This window comes from Mizuhopecten yessoensis, unplaced genomic scaffold, assembly GCF_002113885.1.
Source record: "Mizuhopecten yessoensis strain PY_sf001 unplaced genomic scaffold, ASM211388v2 scaffold671219, whole genome shotgun sequence".
In the NCBI taxonomy this organism is placed as follows: Eukaryota; Metazoa; Mollusca; class Bivalvia; order Pectinida; family Pectinidae; genus Mizuhopecten; species Mizuhopecten yessoensis.
The window spans coordinates 1-443 of record NW_018457539.1 but is presented as its reverse complement, the minus strand read 5'-3'; the positions used below and the strand labels follow the sequence as shown (position 1 = coordinate 443).

General features: G+C 36.6%; 1 protein-coding gene across 1 annotated transcript; it reads left to right on the top strand.

The window, feature by feature from the left end:
- Positions 1-4: 4 nt before the first annotated feature.
- On the top strand, positions 5-420 carry LOC110440655 (protein krueppel-like; the record flags this gene model as incomplete). The annotated part of the gene is made up of 1 exon (XM_021483820.1): positions 5-420. A coding segment is annotated over one exon (416 nt), but the record flags the coding sequence as incomplete, so codon positions are not given.
- Between the last annotated feature and the right edge of the window lie 23 nt (positions 421-443).

Sequence of the window (443 nt, the reverse complement as noted above, 5' to 3'; positions counted from 1 at the left end):
TCAATCATCTAACCTACAAAGACATATCAGGATACATACAGGAGATAAACCTTACCAGTGTGATGTCTGTAGCAAAACATTTAAGAGGTTAAACAACGTACAAAGACATCTGAAGATACATACAGGGGACAATCTTTACAAGTGTGATATTTGTGGTATAGGAATCGGTTCCCAATCTCTTTTACGAAACCATATCAGAACACATACGGGAGAGAAGCCCTTCAAATGTGATATATGTAGTAAGGAATTTAGTCAATCTCACTTACGAAGGCATATCAGGACACATACGGGAGAGAAGCCTTTTAAATGTGACATATGTAGTAAGGAGTCTGGTGACTCATCTAACCTGCGAAAACATATTTTGACACATACAGGAGAGAAACCAAACAAGTGTGATATTTGTAGTAAAAGATTTATCACGTTAACGCACTTAAAAAGACATA